This window comes from Neodiprion lecontei, chromosome 2 (genome assembly GCF_021901455.1).
Source record: "Neodiprion lecontei isolate iyNeoLeco1 chromosome 2, iyNeoLeco1.1, whole genome shotgun sequence".
In the NCBI taxonomy this organism is placed as follows: domain Eukaryota; kingdom Metazoa; phylum Arthropoda; class Insecta; order Hymenoptera; family Diprionidae; genus Neodiprion; species Neodiprion lecontei.
The window spans coordinates 2,470,221-2,492,969 of NC_060261.1; the positions used below are offsets into that span (position 1 = coordinate 2,470,221).

Sequence of the window (22,749 nt, forward strand, 5' to 3'; positions counted from 1 at the left end):
AAAGTTACGTCGGAATAATGCACGAAAGAATTTATTCCAGCACTTTTCAAAATCGCCAAAATTTTCGCCAAAAATGCAAAGGGGTTAGCCTTACTTTTTTCCTCATTTTTTGACCGAAAAATGACTGGTCTCGGATTTGATTTGTGTGACCATTTCCTGACTAATTGGGCCACCAGGAACTCAGAAAACGCAGCGAAAAAAGCGAGAGATCAACAGCAGAGAAATGAGAACGAAAGGATCACCCGCTGAAAAATGTGAAAAACTCAGGTTCTGGTTTTCTGCCTGTAACTTTTGATCCGTTGCTCGCAGCGTATTGGGATTGTGCCCAATCGATTTTTCTCGCAAAGTTACGTCGGAATAGTGCCTGAAAGAATTTATTCCAGCACTTTTCAAAATCGCCAAAATTTTCGCCAAAAATGCAAAGGGGTTAGCCTTACTTTTTTCTTCATTTTTTGACCGAAAAATGACTGGTCTCGGATTCGATTTGTGTGACCATTTCCTGACTAATTGGGCCACCATGAACTCAGAAAACGCAGCAAAAAGAGCGTGGGATCAACAGCAGAGAAATGACGACGAAAAGATCACCAGCTGAAAAATGTGAAAAACTCAGGTTCTGGTTTTCTGCCTGTAACTTTTGATCCGTTGCTCGCAGCGTATTGGGATTGTGCCCAATCGATTTTTCTCGCAAAGTCACGTCGGAATAATGCACGAAAGAATTTATTCCAGCACTTTTCAAAATCGCCAAAATTTCCGCCAAAAATGCAAAGGGGTTATTATATTTTTTGACCGAAAAATGATTGGTGTCGGATTCGATTTGTGTGACCGTTTCCTGACTAATTGGACCACCAGGAACTCAGAAAACGCAGCGAAAAAAGCGTGAGATCAACAGCAGAGAAATGACGACGAAAAGATCACCAGCTAAAAAATGTGAAAAACTCAGGTTCTGGTTTTCTACCTGTAACTTTTTATCCGTTGCTCGCAGCGTATTGGGATTGTACCTAATCGATTTCTCTCGCAAAATTACGTCGGAATAGTGCACGAAAGAATTTATTCCAGCACGTTTCAAAATCGCCAAAATTTAGGCCAAAAATGCAAAGGGGTTAGCTTCACTTTCTTCCTCATTTTTTATCTCAAACATTCGATTTTTGTGACGTTTTCACGACTAATTAGACTCCCAGGAAAGCAGAAAACGCACCAAAACGAGCGTAGGACCAACGGGAGAGAAACTACAAAGCGGCGACCAGCAGCACAGAAATTGCGAAAATGAATCTTCAGTTTTTTCGCCGTAACTCTTGATGCGTTGCCCGCAGCGTATTCCGACTGCGCGCAATCGATTTTCCTCGAAAAATCACGCTGATATGGCGCGTGAAAGAATGGATTCTAGTATTTTTCAAAATTTTCGTACATACATACGACTCGATCAACTTTACAGATCTGAGACTAGCAAACTTCCTGAGAATCCAATGTCAATCTCAACAGTAATTACATCGCCACATAGCCAAAATGCTACCATGAAAATTTTTTGGTTCAATTCAATGCAAAACCATATTGCGTAGGCTATCGACTTTCGTCGCATGATATTGCGCAACCATCCCACCATGGCGACTAGAGGGACTAGAGGTAAGGAGGCCGAACGCATATGGCGGAATCGTCGAAAAGTGGATCGTGAAAGTAATGAAAGATCTTGTAGCTCGGGATGTATCCGCAAGCGATACCAGCGCCTGATTACGAATAGGATACACACGTGAGGATCAACGATTCAAAATCACCGCGCTGACGGAGCCCGCAGTTGTAGCGCTGCCAGGCGGGTACAATCCGCGGATCGTTCATCACTTTCACAGTTCATTTTGCCAGCATTGCGTTCGGCCTCCTTACCTCTAGTGTCCATGCAACCCACGGTCGGACCGTGGCAATCGCGACTCCTGCCACGGCAACCAACGTTACCGATCAGAGTCACTTGTCACCGGACCACGAGAGACGTGCATCGCATTTTTCGAACTAAACCTTCGCCAGTCTTCATTGTTAGAAATAATCTATCAAACAAATAGAACCGATACGGCATAAATTCTGAGAGTGAAATTTGTAGCTTCGCCGAATAGTTATTCGTACACTCAAAACATGAGTACGAAACATCTGAGTGTCGGTGAGTTAAATTGTAATAACTAACAAGTTCATAATTGTAGTATTATCACGTACTCGTATGCCTGCAATCAAATCTAATCAACAGTTACCATTATGCGACTATCAATTTATTCATTCTCAGGATCTCAAGTTCCACCCTTGGTACCTGGCAAGCTACGATTGTATAGCATGCGATTTTGCCCATTTGCCCAGAGGGTTCATCTTGTATTAGATGCTAAAAAAATTCCGTAAGCCATATCGAAACATGCCTTATAACGTTATATGTAAATCTGATGCCGGCAATCTTAATTGATAAAAGGCAAACGTCTGATCTGGTTTCACATAAACTACATCGCTTTATTTCTATGCTGAGCAACTTATAGTTGTAATCGTATTGGATATAATATATTTTTGGATTCCTTGTTTGCATTTGACATTCCTACTCAAGCTCCTTAACTCTGATATTTTAGATATGACGTTGTCTACGTTAATTTAACACACAAGCCGGAATGGCTGGTGGAAAAAAATCCATTGAGTAAAGTTCCGCTGCTTGAACTCAAAGAGGGAAATATTTTATACGAAAGTCTGATCATAGTGGATTACCTGGATGAGGCCTATCCGGAACACCGTCTATATCCAAAGGATCCTTTATTGAAGGCTCAAGAGAAGCTACTTATCGAAAGATTTGGTGCTATAATAGTACTTATGAACAAGGTACAACCAGAAATTCAGAAATTATTCAGAAATAATCATGGTGTATTGCATATTTGACAATCAATTCAGCTATTATACAAGTTCGCTATGTTTGTAATTCTTATCTTTTAAATTGCTCAAGGTCTATTATACCCCGACCATGGAACGTGAGCAGTTTGTTGAGATTCTGAACGGCCTTGAAATCTTTGATAGAGAACTCGTTAGGAGAGGAACTCCATTCTTCGGTGGTAAACAACCTGGAATGGTGGATCTGATGATATGGCCGTGGTGCGAGCGAGCAGATTTGATCAGGATTCTGAGGGGAGATCAGTTTGTCCTTCCTCGTGAACGAATACTCAGACTGGTCGGTAAACAATATACAGTAATTAATAAACCTAAATCACTTAGCCCAGTAAACTACTTTTAGAACCTTCCGAAATCAAGGAATATATCTCATGATTCATAGGAAGAAAATTCATACAAAAAAGAGCGTTCTCTATGTTAACAATTCTTTTGAGCATTGTGAATTTGAATTCAGCTGGAATGGAGAAGTGCGATGAAAGAAGACGAGGCTGTGAAAGGTAGTTATTTAGACGGAGAAACACATGCCAAGTTCATACGCAGTAGGCAAGCTGGCTCAGCCCAATACGACTTCCTTATTGCACAATGAGTGCCTTTTGCGACGATGTACTACTGCTGATAATTAAATAATATACTTATGCAATATTTTAATGAAATGGTAATTGGTTAACTAATTCATGTATGTACATAATATTACATATACTTTATGGATACAAATATTCATTTTATTGTCAACTCTGTGATTATATGTGCGAAGTTCAGCTTATGTTTTCTGTATGGATCCAGAATTGATCACTATTCCTTTTTCCCGCCACTAAAATAAATACGGACTTTTGTACAATATACTACATAAGCTTGCAATCATTTATTTTACATTATTCGGTATGAAATTACAGACAGGACCATTTATTTGTTGCCGAATACTAATACGACTGATACCACCATTCCACCTGGCACCCGCAAAAGCAGCCTTCTCTCACTGGGGTCTCGTGTTCAGCAACGAATAAATGACCGTGTAGATTGCCCTGTAAAACTTAAAATACATGTAATAATAAAGTTGTAAAAAAGTATCAAATTTCCCTTTCTGTAATACTGTTTCTTCTAATAGATACGACAATGTCTTCTAGCAGCATTACTTTACTTCTCTCGTTTTAAATTATGTTCATAACAAAATTTCATTTTCGATCCAGTCTTGGTCAATCGGCCAAAATTTTTCCAATATTTTTTTATATGCCCCCATATATCATCGAATACAGTCCGAAAAGCAAGAAGCAAGCGAACACAAAGCTTGCTGCGATCATGAAAGACCTTGTATTTTCATGCCTCAGGTCCTTCAGCGCTTTCTGATTGGCCTCGAGTACATCCTTAACTTCCTCTAATTCCCTCTCTAGCCTGTTCCGATTTTCAATAGTCAGCAATTTTGTTCTTAGTTTTCTCTCAATCAGCTCAACCTTATGTAGCGAGGCTTCTAACGCTTCCTGAACAACCTCCATCTGAAAATGTAAGTTACTCATATAAGGTAATTACTGTACAAGTTAAATATTGATATTTCGTGCAAACTATCTCCCTTCATTAGCAATTAGGCACTGCATAGGAGTTATTATATTTTTCAACCAAACGTGTTGATAATAACAGTGAGATAAATATTTTACAAAAAATACCTCGCTTATGATCGTCTTTTGTTGCGACATAGTGGAGTAAAACCAGGAATATTCAGATGCGGAGATTTGAAAAAAAATTTATTTTCTCTTCATATGTCGACCGGTATCAGCATCTAGGAATGCTGTCCGTGAAACTCCACGTCGAATCAAATTTTGACAACACGAGTGGTGATCAGAGCTCATTCAAGAATGAGAAATTCACGATCAGGCCGCCCTCTTGTAAGTGAAAAACAAATGAAGACATGTATGTGTGGCATTGCCATCGGAATACTAGAGCTATGCATAACATCTGTTTACGTATTTCTAACCTAAAAAATACGCTCTTAATTACGACACGAAGAAATAAAGTTGTTTTTATACAACTTACGATCATGTAGCGTTGATTTTATAACACGTTCGATGATTCTTAAAACTCTCTGGTGTTGAACCGTCCAAAGAGGTTTCATCATTTCTCTGTAACGTGATGAATTTTAGTCAAAGAACAGAAAAAATATAATTCTAATTGTAAGTACTTTGGTGACCGAAGAGCTTCAAAAATTATAATCAATCGATGGATGAGGAGACGTTGAACAGGTAAGTAATTTTACATTTATCATAAATTTTGATCTTTCACTCGCTCTGCATACATTAATAAAATTATGCAATTGAACAACAGGCTTGCAGCCGAAGCGCTGATGGAAGAGGCAAAAGTTGGTGCTAGAAGAGCAGAAGTCATGGGTCCCAGTGGATGGATAAAACCAAAACATACAATAAACAAAAGATTTCTTCACTCAACACTTAGAAACGCGGTTCTCTCCAACAAGCATCATCCTGTACAAAAAGACAAATTGCCCGATGATCGTTGCAAAAGAGACAGTGACAATAACAAATGAGATACAAGTGTTAAAGCCTATAGATTAATCATTCAATCAATCATTGATTTAAAGCCTTCGATTATACGTTGTTCAGATTTTATTGTATATGGCAAAAACTGTATAAAATTTACAAGTGTGATTTATATACATGTATACAAAGTCATTGTATAATATGTAAATTTTATTGTTACTTAACTTTGCTTAGGTAAAGCGGAATATCTATATCGTGTGTTATTCTATTGAATCACAAGATAAGAAGGAACTTAAATTTAAGCAAATTCTGCAACATAAAAATGCCACTGAATAATCACATCAACTAATAACTGGATACTTTATCATGAGGCGTCAGATCGATATTCTATGGGTATCAAGAACGACCTAGTATTTGTGCAAAAGTCGAACAATTTTGTCACACAATTTATATTATTTAAAAATTATTCCGTCAATGATTTAGCAAATTTTGTAAGGAATAAAATTTGCAAAGTTATAATTTGTCGACTGATATAATTCTTAGATGTACACACGATATTCGAAGAAAGAAAGGAAAGCAGTTCTGTTTGAAACATTGGTGTATGTTATTTCTTTATGTTTTTTTTTTTATTGTTATTATCATTATATTTAAATTTACATTTATCAGGGATTTGAATTTCACAATTAGTTTGTCAAATGAAAATATCGGTAACAAAAATAGAATAAGTTTATCATTCAACCACCATTGACAAATGACACGTTGTGTTTAATTGAGTAATTAAAATATTTAATTATTTCCACTGCATATCCGCAAAAAAGGAGAAAAAAAAAAAATAAGAAAATAACATCATGTAATAAAATAAGAAATCCACACCACGTGATACAGTACACTGTTTTGTTTGTGAGCACCAATACCACTAAATATATAGGTATACTATTAACTGTAAGACATAGATTATTGATAATAAATTCCCATTTATAAAATTATATATATATATATAAATTTAAATATTAAAAATGTTTACTATTTTTTTTTTTTTTTTAGATCAGTTGTTTTGCATTGATAGGTTGCGTATATTGTAATATTGATTGACTGTTCTATAACAATTTCCTTTCCCGTATTAATACAATCATCAACAAATTTTTCGTGATTTTGTTATTTTTTTTTTTTTTGTACATACAAGGCAGGTCACTAGAAACGCATACACATAAGTATCTACGAAGTCCCTCTAGTAAGCAGAGTTGTTTATAAAAGAGAGAAGAAGCGATTTTCAATGTTCTTCACACGATAACATAGGTGTTTGATAAAAGTAAGGAAATTATATACGTATAACGAAGATATGGATAAAACAAGTGGATGGAGTTTGTGATCTAAAGATAATTTACGAGGAATTCGTAACCCCGGATAAAAAAGATTGCATTTTTTTTTTACAATTATGTCAGTGTATAATTGATATAGTAACTCTTTTCGAAAAACTTGAAGACAAGAATGCGACAGAAAAAAAAAAACCAAAAAGTGTAAAAAAAACAACTACTAAATAACCAGTTATTTAATTACTTTGCATTTGATAAAATATTTTTAAAACAAAACCTGTCTGTGATATGAACTCGTCATCGTACTTTGATTCGTATACGAATAACGTTTAATTAATGTTTAATGTACAAAGAAAAAAAAAAAAAACAAGATAATAAGAGAGAGAGAGAGAGAGAGAGAGGTCATTGTGTGTAAAATACTATTATAATAATGAATACAATGTGTGGTATAATAATACCCTAAAACTGTTTTACAATATATATATTTACAAGTAAAACTTATCTTCTATCATTTTTGATGTTAATTTTTTTCGTTTTTTTTTTTTTTTTCCTATTCTCAACTTTGATATTCTTGCGTTTGGTTTTTATATATGCATAACATCGAATTCATTACCATGACATATAGTATACGCTTACATAACGATTGTTCAAATGATAAAGACTTACTGTCAATATTTCAATAATGACATAAGTGAGGCGAATTTAAACGTTTAACAAATTGTGCAACTTAAGATTCACGCCTAATAGACAATGACGGAAATAAAGAAAAAAAAAAAAAAAAAAAAACTTTCCAGTCTATGTTGATCTTTTTTTTTTTAATATTTTCCTACCTACAAAGAAAACAGCTTGTTTTGCATTGATAAAAAATACGTACATGTGTATAACAACATAAATGTATTTACATCAATCAACGTAATTGGTTAATTTCTATTCTTCTTCAGTTTACTATCGATTCGAAGAATGTTCAACTTGTTCGATAGCAACAGTGTTGTTCTGATGTAAAGTCAGCAGAGGAAAAAATAACTATGAAAGAAAGGGGGAAAAAAAGTAGAAAAAAAGAGCTTGCAGTAATTAATATCACCGTGTTACGCCGATCCGTTTTTATGCTGTTGTAATTTTTTATACTCGGTGAACAGATTCTTCATATCAGAAAGCGCTGTTTCTATCGCTACTGCAAACCTTGCAGAGTTCTGAAAGAATATGAAATGAAATAGAGGAGAAGAAAAATGTATAGAAAATCGGTTAATAATTATAATTGGTCTAATAGTATTTGTAGATAATAATATATTCATCGAACTTACCGTTTCGGGTGAACTGATCTTGCTCGAAATATGAAAGAAGAGAAAATCCTCTCCAGCAATTATGTAAGAAACGCCGTATCCATCGTCAGCTACCGGTCCAAATCCACCACCGGCAGATATACAATTTGGATATTTCTTCAAATCTAATCTGGAAGTTTGTCCATGGGGTGTCTGCGATGTTGAGAGTCTCCATGGTTCGCTCAAGACTTCCTGTGTATGCATTTTGGGATAAAATGAGGCGTCATTACTTTTACTCCAAAAAGTGAAAGGCCGTTCGGCAACCGTATTTCGCAACTTATTACCTTGAGGAATGGGGAATCGACTTCCAGGTACTTAGATACAACATACAGGCAGAACAAGTGACGATCTATTCCCTTGCCGCACATGGCGTCCTGGTAACCCAACTGATGACGAGCAGTAGCTGCAGCCAGCAATTTGTATCTCTGCTCAACCTACAGCCGTAAATATAAAGACATATTTTCTCAAAACTCGCAAGTTTCATTGAACAATAGAAATATAAATAAATAAACAAAAAAAAAAATTACTTTTTAACTTGTATGCAAAACTTACAGTCGCAGATTTATCTTCCATAGATTTAACCCAAGCTGCGGATTCGATGGTACAAGGTCGAACAGTTTCGGTTCTACCTTCCCTGAATAGCCTCGTCATTGAGGCTTCATAAGTTAGACTAAATTTACCAGCATCTCTATAATAAGCTAACTGAAGAGCCATTTGTATATAAGCATCCGGAGATACTCGACACAATTTCATGAAACCTTTTCCGTAAGCGTTGTGCATGTAGATTCTCAACTCTACGTCGTTCAATAGCTTCTCGGCAACCTGGAAATTAATAACTTATGTTTTATAGTGTGTTTGTGTGTTTGCAAGAGACACAAGGTTTACAGAAGGACCGATTTAAGCATCGAATCAAGTACTTGACACGATCCCTCACCAAATAAGAGTTTTCAATAGCTTCCAAACACTTCGGACTCATGTCCCATTGAAGACGAACCGGAGCTGGACAAAATTCAGGAGTTCCGATTGTACGTCCATCTTCTCCGTATCTGTATTATATGAAAGCAATGTTGAAAGAAAACCAGATGCAACGGTCGCTGTTTGAAATATTTACAATCATACCATCAAATTCAATTGATAATAAAACTTGATCATATAAAATGATTATATTATGTTGCAACGGTATTGTCGATTGAATTTGATCAATGGTATACGTGGATAATGGACCAAAAATTTACACAGTAACATTGTGTTTCTCTGATATTTTTGTATTATTAATCTTTGTCCACACGTTTAGGATCTTGAAATTAAATTGCACAAAACAAAATATTACCTGTAAAATTTTACTCCACAAATGTAAGTATTATTTCATATATAATTAAGGATGATAATGATGACGTGCAATATGCAAAGCAGATGAAACTATTTGCAATCCTCATCTCTCTGGTGCACATTCATAGTTTAATTTCTAACTCAGTTAGATTCAATCTACTCAAACATTCGCAACGCTGCACTAGCCATGCAAAAAAAAAAAAACATGCCAAACTGGAGAAACGTAAATAATTAGAACCGAATACTAGATTAAAAAAAGAAGACATTATTAATTCCACTCGGTGGCAGCACAAAAAAAAAACTTCATCATAAATTGAAATTCATTGAAAATTGAATTGTAATAATGCTTGTTGCTGCTTCGGCAATCAAAGGGTTGAGAGATTGCATTATTTTAGTTATGATTAATTGATTGAAAAATCATTTCAAAGCTGTTGGCAATTTTCAACAAGCAGGTACAATTTAATAGTAAACTAATGATTTGGTGTAGCTTTGAAATGATTGAGCTGATAGCATGAGAACGAATATTATTAATATTTACACACAAAACACAAAGGCATTGGGTTAACGGCAGAGGTGAAACATTTAAATAGGTACGCCATTGAAAATGACTTACCCTTTGTATTATTATGTCGAACGCAAGCACGACAAAACAAAAAAATTAACACAAGTTAAATTCACAAGTAATAAAGTATGTGCCCCAAATTTTTAAACTAATAACACCACCTCGGGGTGCGAACAAGAATACATTATTATCGGTGCGTTAGTTTCATTGTTATTATAGTTATCATTGTATTTAAAAAGTGTGAGCAACTTCGTTTTTAAATAACAATTACCCATTCTCCGCTTCCGTAGCAACACAGTATTCCCATAGGTGTCCCATCACGGGAGCATCGGCCCTGGTAACCAGAAGATAGAAAAGAATTGTTTTTTTTTTTTTAAAGTTAAACCCAAACCGCTACTTTCTCTGTTTTTGAGTGTTTTCTTATTTTTTTTCTTTTTTTTACAATTTATTAACACAAGTATGTAAAGTTAAAGCCGCCGTATTTAATTTAGTATTCTCAGCCAAATTCACCATTTAATGATGAAAAATGATCAGAAAGCTAAAATTAAATGCAGATTAGCTGTAAATAATAATAATTACATGAAGAAAAAAAAAAAAAACAAGAAATTCAAAGAATGTTAAGGGGATAAAAAAATTTCACATATTGATATTAAAACCAGAGATAGACATAACTTTTCACCTGACGAAGATTAAATTCAGAACGTAGTTAACTGTACAAGATTAAAATTTTGTTTATAAAAAAAAAAAAAAAAAAATATCTTTCAATTTTCTGAAAAAACATGTCTCGCTAAAGGTAAAAATTCTGTATTCCGTCAACATTCTTCACTTTACATATTATACGAATTTGAAGTTATATTATAAGGAAAAGTAATAAAACAAATATGGAAAAAAAGCACAACCAAGCATTCCAGGCATATATATACATATATGTATATACAGATAGTATGTATACGTAATTTAGAATCTGCCGAATCGCAGTTTAACTTTCTTACTCTATATTCATGGTTTCTTCCGATATGACAAACTCCCACAAGTGTGACATCACAGCCGCATCTGCCCTGCTCATGACTTATCATTACATGTCGGATCGTCATCGTCACAAATGTGTGACAAAAAATTATAATACTACAAGATAAGTTGAAAAATATTTTTTGTTTTGTTTTAGGTGATTTTTGTTTCAGAATGTGATCAAAATTTTGGTATTTCATCTTAATTTTCTTTGAATCCTGTTCAAAATTTTGGAAAAATCTTTGTTTTTTTCCCTTCTCATTTTATGTACTTGGTAGAGCTTTTTAATTAGCACTGCAAACTTTTGTAAAAAAAATATTATTGCACACTCTTGACAATTAATTAAAATTACTTAGCATTGACGGATAATTTGAATATTGAATTATCTTTCGGAAATTTCAATTCAAATGAATATACATATGTATCAAATACTGCAACAATTTGACTAAATTTTGATCTTCTTTTATTACTGAAATTTAATTCAACTCGACTAGATTTTCTTGATATGCATGAAACGTGAAGAGTAGTTTTTACTCTGCCGTAGAAAAAAAGAACAAAATTTTTTACTCACCACGAGTGCTCGGCATTAAAACCGATCTGTAAATACAACGAAATTTTAAATATCAAAAAATTTGTATGTACGAACGAATTTTCGTTCGCAAAAATGATAATTTTCTTAAAACCTTACCCTGCCGTTACTTCCTATACAAAGCGTGAACGATTTGTCGAACCATCGATCATGTCCCTTTCCATGTAACAAGATTCTGCCATAATTGTCTAATTTCTCCGGATAAGCCTGGACAGAATACAAATTGCTGAAATTATTCCGTTCCATATTCGTATAAAACCATTTTGTTCCAATAGTTGAATAAAAAATCAAACTTAGTATACGCGACATAATTGAAAGAATTGTCAGGCTAAATGTTTACCTACCGGATCAAATTCGTACGGAATACTGTCTAAAGTTACAACAAAAGCTGCCTTTTCAATGGTGTCTAAGCTGAATCGATTCACGCCTTTGCTAAAATGATCTGCTCGGGTTCGAGCCCAGGTTGTTCTTTCTCCGGCGGTAAGTGCTGCTAGTTTCTCCTCACCTGCGCACGGTGTCGAAGTATCGTCGAGTATTTCCTGCATTTGCCTGAAAGTCATTATGAAATGATAAACACGCAAATAATGTAATATAAATTTTCGGCCTAACAGTTTTTGAAATAATACTCAGTGCGATAGCATGATAAAACTTTCTGAATAGACTTTGTATTGACCTTTCGATTTCACAAGGCTGTAAGATTCTGTTCTTATAATAGATCAAAACTTTGTAATATCTTCCTTTATGATAAACGACTATGTGTTTCGAATCTTGAACATGTACTAGCTTGTCAGTTTCGATACCAGGGATTCTAGTTGTGTTGAATATTCTCTCGTATTGCCAAGAGCACAAAGGAACTAAACCTTGAACGAGGATCTGAAATTATAAAAACATAGTTGTCATAGTTTGACGTTCCATTGCAGTGAGATGCAAGCTTTACTTTTCCGGCACTGCTTTTTCCACGGAATTTGAGATTTAAAATTCTTTTATCCAATTAATCTTCACATCTTACTAACCGGTTCAAGTTCCTGTCTTTCGATAAGTCTGCGATACTGTAAACAAGAGTGAATAATTGTTGCTGCGCGAGATGCTTGAATCTTGCTCGGATGCATGAGTAAAGCATCGATTCCGTAAAAGTTAGAGTTGACCATCAAGGGAGATCTTCCTCTCAAATAAACATATTCCTCCCACCAATCAGAAACGTAATTAGTAGACCACCATGACTTGAGTAATAAATAACGTTGAAGCTTAACGCCGATACCATCTTTGAATTCGTTGGCATGTCGTTCCATTCTCGCATAATTTTCATCATCCAAAAGTGGTCTGACGCTTCTCAAGTACTGTATTAACAAAATGGAATCATACAATCAAGTGTTAGAGTTTCAATGATATTTGATGTAAAATTCATTAGAAATTGATGAAAATTATTCATTTCTTTTGTTGGTAAATCACCCTTTGGATTGTGTCCTCGACAGACGGCAATGGAAGCCTGGGTAAAGATCCTTGGAAGCTGTACAACATGGGTGTACTCCATCCTGACAAAAGTTTAACAGCGGCGAGCCAAAATTTTGTAACTGAGGAAATGCTGCTACCTTTACCGCGAGCTTCGTACATCCATCCTTTGTACATTAGCAATAATTTAAGAGTGTATCGAATACTGTAGATGACGAACAACCATAGTAAAACAGCCACGAGAAAAGATCCGGCTAGATGAGCAGTTATGGAAGACCTGCGAATATTAAAAAAGAAAATCAAAATCAGTCGTAATATGATAGACATAATAAATTTTCCAGGTTTTCTATCCGCTCTATTTTAAAATATTAAAATCTCACCCTGGTAAGTATGGCGCAACTTTGCCGACGAGGTCGAAAGGTACTTTATATCCGACAAAATGAATTGCTGTGACTAAAGCAGCGGTTAGCCAAAGACTGTGTAACGATGCTGGATATACTCCAGTTTTTATATTGTTCTGTAAAATAATATGCGTAGCGTTATAGCGAGATAAAAGAATATTTTCTTATAAACAATAATTTGGTATATTTAAAGTGTACGCGTACCTTGAATCTGAAGAATCTTTTCTTCCAAGACCTGATACCCGATTGCCATACCAAGTGCAAGACTTCTCTGTCAAAATTAACGTCCCATCCCTCGTGAGTGATGGAAAAGCTGAACGCAACGGCCGAATGAGCTTCCGCCATGCTGGTGTAACCTCAGCAGAAAACAAAATCTGAAATGCAAAAAGATAAAGGTTGAAAATATAACATCGACCTCACTTCCTTGAATGTATAAGTTGTAGCAGCGTGGCATTTGTACAGCAGCATACAATTAAAACTTATTGTAACGACCTAGATCATAAATTAAATTGACAAAGCCAAACGAAGAAATACGCATATCCAACTACGTGATTCAATGCTACAATATCGTATCTAATATTCGCATCAACTGACGTTCATGGCCATTTATAAAAGCCTTAAAATTGTTTATAAATATTATGTAATAAACAAAAAATTTATTTACTAATTGCAGTCTCAATCGAGTCGATCATCGATGATTTTGTTAAACCAGACATTGAGTTTTATGCCGTACAATAGAAAGGTGAACTTTGTTTGTTCCGATATTATAACTCACAAACTATTCTTGTTGCGTTTTTTTTTTTTTTCCTTTTCCCCCCTTGATTATTTTAATTCTACTGGCACAAATGGCCAATGATTAAGCAAATATATTTGATTTATACGGCAGCAACAAGCAAATCAATTCGAAACTGTTACAATTCACAATTACTATAAACTGTATACAAGAAAATATAGCATACACATAAATTGACGACTAAAAACAATTGGGTGTTAGCCTTGGACTTTGTATGGAGTGAGTTTGAGGTGTTAGTTGCAAGCCTTGCCTGTAATGCATACGTTGCTACTACGATCGCCATCGTTATCAGATACTGTACTACGTATAGCCCAGCAGCATTGTATGTTTAATTAATAATAGTCATTATCTTCTAAAATGTACAACGTGTAACAGAAAAGAACGTTGTCAATGTTTTGAACGTAATGGGAAGACAAGAATTAGAAACAAATTTTAAATCAAACACACACGACTCCGATGCCGAAAACTTGAGAACAAAAAATAAAAAAAGTTCCATCCTCATAATTTTATGGTTAAATCGTCGTAGTACGCATAAACATTTGCTCTTGGATTCTCACTCACTTTAATCGACGTAAAAAACAAAAATAAACCGAGTAATAAAATAAGACGCAATTACTTGTTGACAATGCGCTGACGATTCGTCGGGTGCGACGAGTATAATACAAAGGTCGAAAGAGGATCGCATGAAAAATTCAGTTTATAAACCTGTGACAAGTGGAATATTTTTGACTGTAGTTCGATATAGATTATACAATGGCCATTTTTTAACACACTTACTTACCTAACTAAGCCGCCCTGCGGTAAGCTATGCTGTTCGCTACACGTATACTACATACACCGATGTATTACTATCTGTATAATTCTATTGACATATGCCTGTTTGTTCACGGAGCTTATCAGTGAAAGGTTTCTGAATTGATGACATAGTTGTATGATATACACCATGGTTTAAGGGAAATCACAAAATATGTGCGTGGCCGAAATTACGGAGACGTCGACACCAAGTTTATACAAAAATTCTTTAGCGATGACGATGAACTTTTTAAAAAATGAAACTGTGTCCTCTATACATGTATATCGATGACGAAAGAACGGAGTTGTGGTTGTTTTCTTAGTGTATTCCGAAGATTTGTTGAGGTGTTACAAAAAGTGGAGAGAAGATCTTTAAACAAGAGAATCTTTGATCAAATTGACGTGTTTTTCTCAAATTGAATATTCAATTTCTTTTGAATGTTTTGTTAATCGAAGTGCCGAGTTTTCTAGTTTATTCTTAACAAATGAAACTTCTAATTTGCATAACACACGCAAAACACAAATTTTTAGCGTTGTATCTGGCCATTCTTCGACGTATATATTTAAAGTATTTAAAAAAGGAAATACTAAAATATGATAATGAGACAAAATAGAAAGGTATTATGATAAAGGAGAAACAAAAAGAGGAATTAATCTCTAAGGAAAATAAATGAAATGTATTATAATTTCCTTTTGAAAATAGAAATTCTTTCATCGCGTAAACATTTTCTTTCCTTATAAATATGCTTATTACATCGAAACAAATTTACGCAAGCACGTGTAATAAATTCTGTAGAAGATAATATACAAATATACAAATGAACCTAGTTCTGTTGAAACAATAATAAATAAATAAATGTACGTATAAAAGTAGTATTCAATGACTTTGAAATAGACTGTGTCTTTTTTAAACCTTATACAGAGAAAATTCATGAATCAGTTTCAACATAGTTGAGAATTTATGCAAAACACAATCGATCGATCGTTCATTGCCACCGCACTTAATGTGGTATTACCTATCGTTTGTTGACTATTATTATTATTATATGTACATGATAGGTAATTTAAAACCATATAATGTCGCACAACAGTACAAAGTCCAAAGTATACGACTGGTATCTAATGAATATCTAATGATCGATCGTACGTATTATAGTGGAAATTTTATTATTGAAACAGGCAAGTTTCAGCTGTGCACATAGTAATTTCAGTAGTTTGTAACTGTTTTTTCACCGCCGTAATCATATAAAAATGAATGAACGAACGAACGTATGAATGAACAAATGAAGAAAGCTGATATATGTGTAGAATTTACTATAAAAATCGGAAAAAAAAAAGGAGAAAAGAATCAAAAAAAGAAAGAACAAAAAGAAAGAAATGAATCAATCAAACGAGGAAGGAAAACAAGAGCCTTGAACCGGATAAGAAATCACTCATACCACGTGTAGTAGTTACGGAACGTGTTACTACATTATCTAAATGTGCCACGCATGACGAGTGAATGAGATGCAAATATGACTTTTCATTAGTCCGTAGACATACGATTCAATATGTAGTATTACCATTATCGTTTGTCTTGTTAGTAGATAAGATATGATTGTCGATATAAGCGTCCAAAATTACATCTGGTACCAGACGCTCGCTTTCTTTAACATAAATTATCAAGTAAGTAACGACGTGTAACGTTTATTACATCTTGTACCACGCTAGCGTAAAAAAAAAAACATAATATGAGTGGCAGCCGAATCAACGAGATTGAGTTGCAATCAATGAAAGATGCATGATTTATCATTTTTCTGTCGCTTGTGCAATCTAAGTGTAAATACATTGTAGTCTATGCAGGCAGAATGATATAGTCATCTTTCGTTAAAAAAAACAAAAACAAAAAGAAAAAAACACCCGATTGTCTGCCAAATGATTGCGATAGCGTGTAACGTATACTGTATGATAGGTATACGTGCATGTGTGCGTAGTATTTGGACTTTGGTTTGCCAAGTACCAGACGGACGAGGTCAACGACGTATGGTCCAAAGTCTAAATATCAAATTCCAACGGCATTATATAAAAATGTAAATTTGAATTTGATAAAATGAATCTTTTATTGATACAAGTTCAAGCGACAATTCAAATATCTCGATATTTGTAATACGGAATTGCACGACGACGATAACGAAGCTGCGTAAACATACATCTAAAATAATTGATGATAACATTGGAGAAAATAACAAGGTCCTTGAAATGTGTAAACAAAGTAAATCAGCATTGAATGTATCGTCTAGTTGGCAAGAAGAAATAAATAACTGAAATAAAATTTTCAGATGGCAATTTAAAAAACATTTATTATTTTGCATTTTGAACCGTGATATAATAAAGCAAAAGATTAAGCAACGATATCCATCATTCGTTATCTAGCGTTGATCAAAGTACACCAACGGGGGGAGGGATAAGGGGTAAAAAAAATCGTACTGTCGTTCCTGTTTGCCAATTAGAAAACATCTATGTAATAAAACTGCGTAGAAACAAATTTTTACTAAACTCGGATGCAAAAGATCTTTGAACAACGCAGAAAAATTGAAAAATGTTTTTTCACAAAAGAAACAAGATGACCTATCGATTATACGAATACGCAAATTTCAGTATAATAAACTAATCACTGAGCGAAAATTATATGAGAGTACCTTGAAATTAATATTCAAGATCTTTACGAGGTAAATCTACTTTGGACATACAACACTGGTACTTATTTAATTATACATTATTTACCTCAATGTAGGTAAAGGTCTTTGAACAAAAAAGTTTAAAAAAAAAAAATAGAAAATATCGACACTATATACGTATATATATAAATGTATACCTGTGTGTAAATTGTGAGGATAAAGTTAGTAACGTTAAAGTAACTGTGCGCGTTTAGGAAAGATCGTTATTTCGCACATTCAGGATTGTCTGAAATTTAGTAAATCATGGTAAACAAAATACTAATATATTTCTAAAAATCAACTCCTTTGCAAAAGTCATTCGGAAATTGGACGATAATGATTTTTTGTCCGCTCCTCCGCTAAAGTTTCGATACATTAACATCGCCAACTTCATTCTTGTTGTAAATTGAAATTACATAGCATATTTTTTCTTTCTTATTCTGACGTATTCGCACGTTAATTTACATACCGTGCAGAGGACTGCATCATGGAATTTTAACATAAAAAATTTCAAGTCGCTGACGCTACTCGGTTTGTTTTTTTCCTTTCTTTTTTTCAGCCCAGAAGTTGCTTAATTATACGCAGCATACTTCATCGATACAGGAATATAAATTTTACATTGTCGCAAGCACGGTAGCCTGTCGGTCTTCCCGTAAGCCCCGAATGATAAAATATCGAATATTACAAGTTGTGCAATATCCGTGTAACGTCTGATAATGAAAGCAGGTGTATTAAAAAAAATGTTATACGAATGCCTTGTATACGGTACATTATTCCCTCAAGTCAACAATTTTCAAAATTTCCAACAGCAGATACAAATTTTGCTCTGACATATATTTTATTCTATTTCGTTTGCAGAAGCAAACGTTTTAATCAAAATGATTCTACATACGTTAACTTTTCACCTGAAAGGTGGCGTATACTTTGTAATAAGATTACACCTTCATGACGATTAATTAAAAGCTCGCATCATGAAATCAATAAGCATATATTCAAGTATGTAAAATTCTTCATTTTTAATCGGATTAAATGTCACAAGCCTCAGGTATTGTTAACTAAATCCAGGAAACAATTTATTTTATTTTTTACATCGCAAAGTTCAAGCATTGATACTTTTCTATTCAATATGTGATTCAACGACTAGTCACCAGTTTTATAAGGTTACGCATTTCTGCAGTTCAAGCCGTACGACAAAGAAATGGAATAACAAATAGAAACCGAGACATCGAGAGAGAAATGAAAAAAGAAGTTTATCAATGTTGAAATTTCGTTTTCCTCCTTTTTTTTATAAATTTAGAAGACGAAAATGTGTCCCGAACACAAAACCAACAGTTAACAACGATATTTATATCAATATATGATATATATAGGGCATTCCATGTCAAATCAACGAATCATGGACCTCATCTCCTACGATTTTTGATGTATAATAGATTTTTTGGATTGTTTCGGTCAAAAATCATACCTATAATTTTTCGAAAATTTGCCGCCATTTTGGAAAAGTTTGGTGACCCGAAATATTCTTTACACAAAAATGAACATTAGAACGTTTGGTCGCTAGATTAAGCCTCGTTCTAAACTGCCAGTGAGATTTTCAAGACACACCCACCTGCGGAAGCTAATAAGACAGTCGTACCTATCAAGCTTTCTAATCCCTCTCTCAATTATAGCATTTGATATTGATCATGTGACAAATTCGAGCATTTTTACAGACAGATATTAAGACAGGAGTAACAAGATTGTGTCTGTTGTACTATTATAATAACTATTTTAACTGATTTGCTTTATTTCATACATATTCAATTTTTATGCGATCAATAATTAAGGAGTGTGTCATTATTACGTTTAATCTTATACATTGTTTATCTTGGTTCATTTGAACAATTGTAAGATACACAGCTTTAGATTCTAGTAACAGATAACATCAGAAACAACATTTAGGTCACACTGTGATCGAAACAACAAAATAAGAAAGAGAATCAGAGGCTACCTAATCTATATCAACGAATATCTATAAAGGAATCACGTTACTAGTAAATTGATGAATTTAACGATAACCATCGGTGAGTCATTCATATCATTGTTTGTTGTGGTCAAGTATACAACGTCTTAGATATACTTGATGCACCGATAAAGATAACTTTGTTTTTTTCACTTCTTCTTGCTTGTTTTTCATTTTATTTCTTATTTCAATACAATTTTGGTCGTATTTTTTTTAAATATTGAACACAAGAAAGTATGACCAAGATAGACGGATACCAATTACACGCCTGTGATGTGCATACATACAATTAATGATAGCAGCTTCAAAACAATTGTACAAATAATTAAATAATGGGATTACAAAAGTATAGGTTGCAGTATTATGTTACACACGTAAGCAGCATATTATTATCGATTGTTTGCCATTGAACGTATGATCGTTCGACAATAATAACATGTTGTAATTTATCGTTGCAGTGTTTGCAACAAGGATAAACATTACAGAATATTAATGAGGCTGGAGTTGGTAACATTATTGCAATGATTCAGGTTTCGGAAAATCCGTTATTTCGTAATTTTAGGAACATCTGAAGTACAGTGAATTATAATAAGGCAAAAGTCAAAACTTAGCCACCTCAAAGTCACTACAAAAGTGCAAAATAGTGACCCCCCCCCCGCCCAGCCGTTGTTGCGTTACGCTAAAGTTACTAACTTCGGCCTAGTGAATATTAACAAGAATTGCCAAACAAGGTAAAATAATCAATTACGTTTACTTTCTTCTAAATAATATAATCACATATAAGTATTGTCGCACGCACGCGTATCAAAGTATAATAAATTTAAACAGGAAAAAACTTGCAACCGGAAAAATTTACAATTTTACGAAATCTTATCATGTTGAAGTTAGTAACGTTATCGTAACGGTTCATGCTGAAGAGAAACCGTTATTTCACAATTTTGGGTCTGTTGGAAATTCAGTAAACAGTAATAAAACGAAATATACTCAAATTATTCGATATTCGTTACTTCAAAATCATTGTAAAAATAAGAAAATAGTGATTTTTTCTCACCGTTTCGCTACTAACGGTGAAATCTTGTCACTTTTCAATTGTTTCGATGCGTGAACGAAATATAACGAGGTCAGATTGGCACACATACATACGCACACACACGATGACAATACTCTCATGGATGTATTGAAAGAGATCGTAATTCTGTCGGCGCATTGAACCGCCGATTTATTTAAATATGAGCAGAACACAACGCGTTAAACACGCCTGTAGACTGTGATTTTTTTCTACGGGTCAACGCTTCCGTCTATTCACGGTTGACAAAAGAAGGAACTACTTAGAACTAGTAGGTGATGAAAGCTATAAATAGCTTTCGGGGTTCTCGTAAAATCCGTATAGCGCGGAGCTTCATACATATTGAGAGGCATGTGTTTTAAAATTTGAACGCGTGAAAGCTGATCAAGTATCTCTAGCCTCCGAATGCATAAGTATAAAATTGCCCAGGGTCGGCGGCGTGAAAATATGTAAAAATAACGAGTTTGGATCTAGCCAGCGGCCCTGGCTGCCACATGAGAACCGCCTCGTGACTGGATAAAATGCTGCGCCAACATAATCTTCATTCGACTGTTCGGCGAAAGTCTGGTTTCGTACAGGTATGTATACCTATGTATCCACATACACCGTGTGTAGTTAGCATTTCTTGAATGAACGGTGAGTCGACGAAGTTTTGCAACGGTAATGTTTCGGGGCATAAAGTGCACCGGGAATTAATACACCGTTCCGAGTATCGCGTAGACTGGAGCTGGGAATGTTCAAGAAAACTAATAAAAGACACCCGTCACAACAGCTACAGCAATTGCGCAACAGTGTTTATTAAGAATCATCTTTCAGTAGTAGGTTTTGCGGGGGGGCGCAAGATCAGTGATTACACCAGAAACGAACCTCAGAAAAAAAAAGACAGTCTATTAAACGAGGATCGCTGGTTGGTTGTTAGTTCATTGCCAACATAGATAGTCAGAATTAATTTATAGACTTAGAACTAGGTAGTTGCTGAACGAGGTTAAAATTAGTAACGTTATCGTAACGTAATATTGAGCGAATGAATCCCTTTCTTTCTCAATTTTATAATGATTTTGAAGGAACTAAGATCGTGAAATGTGAGTGTGTTCTCATTTATTTCAGGCAATTTCAAAAGCGCGAAACACGGTTTTTCCTCAGCATGAATCGTTACGATAACGTTACAAAATTTAATACGATGTTGCTGAATAAATAAGAATCGCAAGATGTGAAGAGGGTAGGCACATGGAAACTACTTTCTAAAGTTGAACAACGAACGAACGCACGCAGGCTCAAGCCAGCACATCGCAACTAATCGTAAAAGCTAAGGTGCTCTCTCTCACTCTCTCTTGCTTACACACAATCAGTTTCCTCCGATCGAAAACGTGGCGACCGAGTTAAGGTGAAGCAACTGCCATGACGCAGGCCAACAATAAGATAACCCGAAACCCGCGTAGCAGCCTCGGATTGGCTGTAAGGGTGGGTGTGCAGCGGCCGCGCCTCCGAAACGAAATATATGCTATGCATTCGGATATGTGACGATTTTGTACACAGCTGTGTTCGCCCGAAGTGGGGAAAAAGATAACTCGACTGTTGCTAATTATAGCTGCGCGTGTAGCTTTAGATACAGTGTATGTACGCAGCTACGTTCCGCTCATGCATGCACGATGTGTCTACTCACGTTTATCAGACGCGCAGTTGACCAGTCGGACGAAACTATCATGTATTATGGGGATATGTTGTCTGGAAACGAAGACGTGCCGATCCTCGGCTCTTCGTGCTTCTTTCTACTCGGTATTAAGACAGGTAAAGGTGTCGACCACCTTCGCATTCGCCCGCTTCTCCCACGACGTACGACCTTCAACCCACTCCGTGTGTACGCCACTTGATATTTAATTTATGAGAACGAAAAATTCTCTAATGTACCGCGCCAGGACCACCGACCTCACTCGACGTGAGTCGGAAGCATACTGGCCAACTCAGGACGGCCTCTACCTCTTCTCACCGAAACCAGCCTGTACCCTGAACTTTGCCGCTTTTCGTGCGGTTTTAAGAGTTTAGACCTAT

The 22,749-nt window shown here is 35.0% G+C and overlaps 3 protein-coding genes across 9 annotated transcripts; 1 reads left to right on the forward strand and 2 right to left on the reverse strand.

The window, feature by feature from the left end:
• Nucleotides 1-1,912: 1,912 nt before the first annotated feature.
• Nucleotides 1,913-3,970, forward strand: LOC107216731 (pyrimidodiazepine synthase-like). 4 transcript variants are annotated; one of them, XM_015654008.2, is made up of 5 exons: nt 1,913-2,143; nt 2,264-2,369; nt 2,592-2,835; nt 2,957-3,178; nt 3,353-3,970. In XM_015654008.2, the coding sequence occupies exons 1-5, from the start codon at nt 2,119-2,121 to the stop codon at nt 3,482-3,484; spliced, it is 729 nt and encodes a 242-aa protein (XP_015509494.1). In that variant the 5' UTR covers nt 1,913-2,118; the 3' UTR covers nt 3,485-3,970. The 4 variants fall into 4 exon arrangements, 3 of the variants coding, with proteins under 3 accessions (XP_015509494.1, XP_046587164.1, XP_046587165.1); XR_006902798.1 differs by lacking the exon at nt 1,913-2,143 and having other exon boundaries at nt 2,236-2,369; nt 3,353-3,553; nt 3,792-3,970; XM_046731208.1 differs by lacking the exon at nt 1,913-2,143 and having other exon boundaries at nt 2,236-2,369.
• Nucleotides 3,607-5,099, reverse strand: LOC107216732. 2 transcript variants are annotated; one of them, XM_015654009.2, is made up of 4 exons: nt 4,924-5,099; nt 4,557-4,772; nt 4,204-4,388; nt 3,607-3,709 (listed from the first exon to the last, which is right to left on the reverse strand). In XM_015654009.2, exons 2-4 carry the CDS (start codon nt 4,584-4,586, stop codon nt 3,691-3,693), a joined length of 234 nt encoding a protein of 77 aa, XP_015509495.2. In that variant the 5' UTR covers nt 4,587-4,772; nt 4,924-5,099; the 3' UTR covers nt 3,607-3,690. The 2 variants fall into 2 exon arrangements, with proteins under 2 accessions (XP_015509495.2, XP_046587166.1); XM_046731210.1 differs by having other exon boundaries at nt 3,607-4,388; nt 4,924-5,096.
• Nucleotides 5,100-5,489: 390 nt separating this feature from the next.
• On the reverse strand, nt 5,490-22,687 carry LOC107216707 (carnitine O-palmitoyltransferase 1, liver isoform). 3 transcript variants are annotated; one of them, XM_015653969.2, is made up of 16 exons: nt 22,364-22,687; nt 13,556-13,725; nt 13,331-13,467; nt 12,951-13,227; nt 12,515-12,838; nt 12,175-12,374; nt 11,846-12,050; nt 11,601-11,708; nt 11,484-11,509; nt 10,897-10,962; nt 10,176-10,238; nt 8,948-9,059; nt 8,566-8,835; nt 8,298-8,447; nt 7,996-8,205; nt 5,490-7,884 (listed from the first exon to the last, which is right to left on the reverse strand). In XM_015653969.2, the coding sequence occupies exons 2-16, from the start codon at nt 13,694-13,696 to the stop codon at nt 7,780-7,782; spliced, it is 2,394 nt and encodes a 797-aa protein (XP_015509455.1). In that variant the 5' UTR covers nt 13,697-13,725; nt 22,364-22,687; the 3' UTR covers nt 5,490-7,779. The 3 variants fall into 3 exon arrangements, with proteins under 3 accessions (XP_015509455.1, XP_015509457.1, XP_015509456.1); XM_015653971.2 differs by lacking the exon at nt 10,897-10,962 and having other exon boundaries at nt 22,364-22,686; XM_015653970.2 differs by lacking the exon at nt 10,176-10,238 and having other exon boundaries at nt 22,364-22,686.
• Nucleotides 22,688-22,749: the final 62 nt, after the last annotated feature.